The following is a 3,407-nucleotide window of genomic DNA, read 5'->3' on the forward strand; positions in this document are numbered from 1 at the left end:
CCGATATGATATAATTGGACCGGTTGTACTAACCGCGCGGAAAACATGAAACGCGAGCGCGACACGCGGAACTGTTAGTAGATCCCGTGATTCTAGCCGGTGGTCCGAGAGAGGCGGTGGTTTATCGACGGTAAAAATGATTAGAAAATATGCGAGAAGATAGAAAAAAATTCGTCTCTTTTTTAGTTTCGCCACGAATTGAATTTATAAACGTGTTTTTTTAAAAATAACTTTTCTCCCCCCTAAGTGTGACGTAACGCTGGAATTTATTCGGAATAATAATGACTTAATTACCTTCTGCATCGCATGAATATTTCTTACTTTCTGGCTCGCGATGAAATACCACTTACGCACGTCCAGCCAAGTGCAAAGATTTACAGTTAAAAAATTCTTTTGATTCTTCCCCGTGTGCGTGAAAAACTACTGGTAAAAATTGTTAAACAGAAATTAGAAAAACGGTGTTACCGTTAAGTTATCAGATAGGAACAAGATAGGAATACAGTTTCTTTTTCGGTTCTACCTTCGTAACCGAACCCAACGGTGGAGCGCAACGCGCGAAACGAAGGGATTACGAAAGCAGCCAAGTCGTCCGTCTATCTTTAACCCAAGTGCGGACAACAGTTGCGAGAAATCGTTGCACTCGCAACAGAGTTGCACTCTCCCACCTGCCAGTCCCCTCCTCGGGCCTTATCCAACCTACTTGCACGCGTATTTCGATACCGAGAATCTTCGTACCTCCTCCAGAATTTGTTGCTTCTCGTCAAACGTGCTTTAACGTGGTTTCTCTTAAAGCAAGTGAATTTTTTACTTCTCGTCGAACGTGCTTTAATACTCTTCTGTTATATTGAAAATCGATAGGTATATCTGTGAGAAGAAATCAACCCTTACTTCAGTAACCACAACAGTTGTCTACTTTATCGTCCCATTTTAGCAGTTTCCCGACAACAAAATTCTAAACTTGGATCAAACACGCGTAAGAAATGTGTCAAATAACAACGATCTGGCCGGTTATTAAAAGATCAAATACGTCAAGTGAGAAAATTTAGAAAAAAGTAGCCCAAAAAGTTATCGTCTCAAGGATTACGATATTTCCTCTTCCACGCGTGTCCAATTCCCGGTATCAAAATTGCTCGAGGTGACCCATTAGCAACATTCCAACGGCGAACGTTCAAGTAAGTTAAAAGGCGATTAAAAAAATCGACACAGATAATCCATCTTTTTTCCGAAACTCGCTAATGGATCGTTTGAAACCCGTCCGCTCTTAAATTCTCCCCGGGGTCTTTTGCTTCGGAAAGATAATCTCGCGTCTTTTCGCAAACGTTTGATGAAAATGTGGGAGACCGGAGGGAAGAAGAGTGTACGAAACATTCTCGACTTTCTTCTTATACACGGTATTCGAGGGGTGGTCCGAATTTCGCCTTTTCTTCCACCCTTATTAGATCGCGTAATATCCTCCCTCTACCCTCTCTGTCGCTCCACAGTTCCCCCCACCTACGCGCTTACCGTCGTCCTTTCTCACCGTATCGCGGCGCGATTGCTTAAGCGACAGGAATTTATTGGCCACTAAAACGCTGGAATATGCAAATCATTTAGCAAAGGTCAGGATTCTCACGAATGTCAGCGTGCACAGCGTAAGTACTGTACGTGTGCGCGCACGAAACTGCGGAATAAATGACGTATCGATTTGCGGCGCGGCGTGCCGCCAGCAACGAGCGCGTTACGAGTATCGCGCTAACCCTCTCAACGATCGCTGTCGAAAATCGTCTGACCACCGTTCCTAGATCCGTTGTCGCGTGATTTCAAGGTTTCAGGACGAAAATTTCACTGGAAAATGAAAAGAGCTACGTGAAAGGTGAAAATTCGAAGTACTTAAAAGCGCGTAATTGGAAGAAAGATCGGATCGATCCGTCTCGTAAATTCGCCGCAGCGGCAATCAGAGGGTTTGCGCGGTAATTTAAAAAGCGAAGACAGGCGCCGTTTAAACGGCGGACACGCCGGTGCAACCGGTCTCCTTTACTTCGAGTACGACGATTTCTCAACCAGGAAGATGCTATCTGGATCACCGGGCGAATCGTCGCGGCAGCTGTCCTCGAGAATCGCGACACAGCGTGCAGGCGGTGTACGCGCGGCTCTCCCCGATACCAGAGACGGTGACGAACAAAGATAATGGAGCTGCCATCTATTGGGGGACGGTAAAACTATACGCGGCGCACGTATTCTGCTACTTTGTATGTATCGCACGCCTGCGCGTGCACCTCCCTACCATGCATACGATTAATGCCGGGGACGGGATGATCACGCGAACGATATCTCGTTTATCGTGGCCGAGCGTGCCCGAGCGTGCCCGTATGAGCAACCGTTGCGTCTCGTATTTTCCTATTCTTTACGATTGCCAACCGAGGGACGAGCTTTTCTTCCACCGTCGAGGATCGATCCTCGTTCGAAATCACCCTTCTCTCCTTCCCACGATCCGTCCTACACAGTCGGATGAACGCTTGCAAATTGTATTCAGCGATCTCTAAACACAGACGGCTGGTGACGAGTGAAAGACTGGTACGCGAGAGACGAAGAGGGACAGGCCAAGGGACGAAAGGGTGGAAGAGAGCCGGCATTTGCAAGGAGGAAAGCGAGAACGGCCGTTAGTAGGAGAAGACTGAACGGCTGTACGGGTCATGGAACGGATCAGCTGATCGGAGGCGCACGCCAGACTTTACGAGTTACGGCCGCCAATAAACCTGCCGCGGTTCGTTGTTGCTCATGCGACGTTTCATGGGTTCCAGGGTCCCGAGAAAAGGACGGCTGGTGGGGACAAAAGAGAATGACCAAATACGTGAATGAACGACGATGACTGCGTCGGGGATCGCCCATTTAAACTATCTCTCTTTCTTCCGCTCGTTTCAAGGTCTATCTGCAGAGGAGAGATTCGGAGCACGATCCCCGGTGACTCTTTCAGCCGCGTTTTTCCCTACGGACTCACCGGAGCACGTACGCTCGACGACCTTGTGCCCGTAACAGTACCGACATGGTTACCCTGGTCGATTAGTCCAGCTGGTGGCGAGAAGAATAGCTCGGAGTTGATGCTTACCTGGAGGTGGGTACGGACTGGAGGTGACAGGTTCGGGCGCTCCGTAATTCCTGAGGCCACCGTAGCCATCGTGAGAGAAGGCGCCTTCGGCAGCAACCATGGCGGCAGTGACCCTTCCCCGGTCGTCCGCCGCGGACGGCGTCAAGTAAGGAACCCCGGCTTGCGAGTGAGGATGATGATGACCGGCCGTGTCGACGGGATGGTGATGCCTGGCCGTGGTGTACGGCGCGTAATTGCACCAGCTCTGAGAGAAGCTCTGATGACAGGAGGATACGGCCGGGTCCGTGGCACCGGAAGCGACCGAGGAGGATCCACCACCGGT

The 3,407-nt window shown here is 49.5% G+C and overlaps 1 protein-coding gene across 1 annotated transcript in view; it reads right to left on the bottom strand.

The window, feature by feature from the left end:
- The window catches only part of LOC108574666 (homeobox protein abdominal-B-like), a 6,737-nt gene that overhangs the window by 2,546 nt on the left and 784 nt on the right, over positions 1-3,407 (bottom strand). Inside the window, exon 2 of the mRNA XM_017937289.1 lies at positions 3,086-3,407. Coding sequence (XP_017792778.1) covers positions 3,086-3,407 — 322 coding nt within the window. The remainder of the gene's footprint in view (positions 1-3,085) is intronic.

The sequence above is a fragment of the Habropoda laboriosa genome, unplaced genomic scaffold (assembly GCF_001263275.1).
Source record: "Habropoda laboriosa isolate 0110345459 unplaced genomic scaffold, ASM126327v1 scaffold203, whole genome shotgun sequence".
In the NCBI taxonomy this organism is placed as follows: Eukaryota; Metazoa; Arthropoda; class Insecta; order Hymenoptera; family Apidae; genus Habropoda; species Habropoda laboriosa.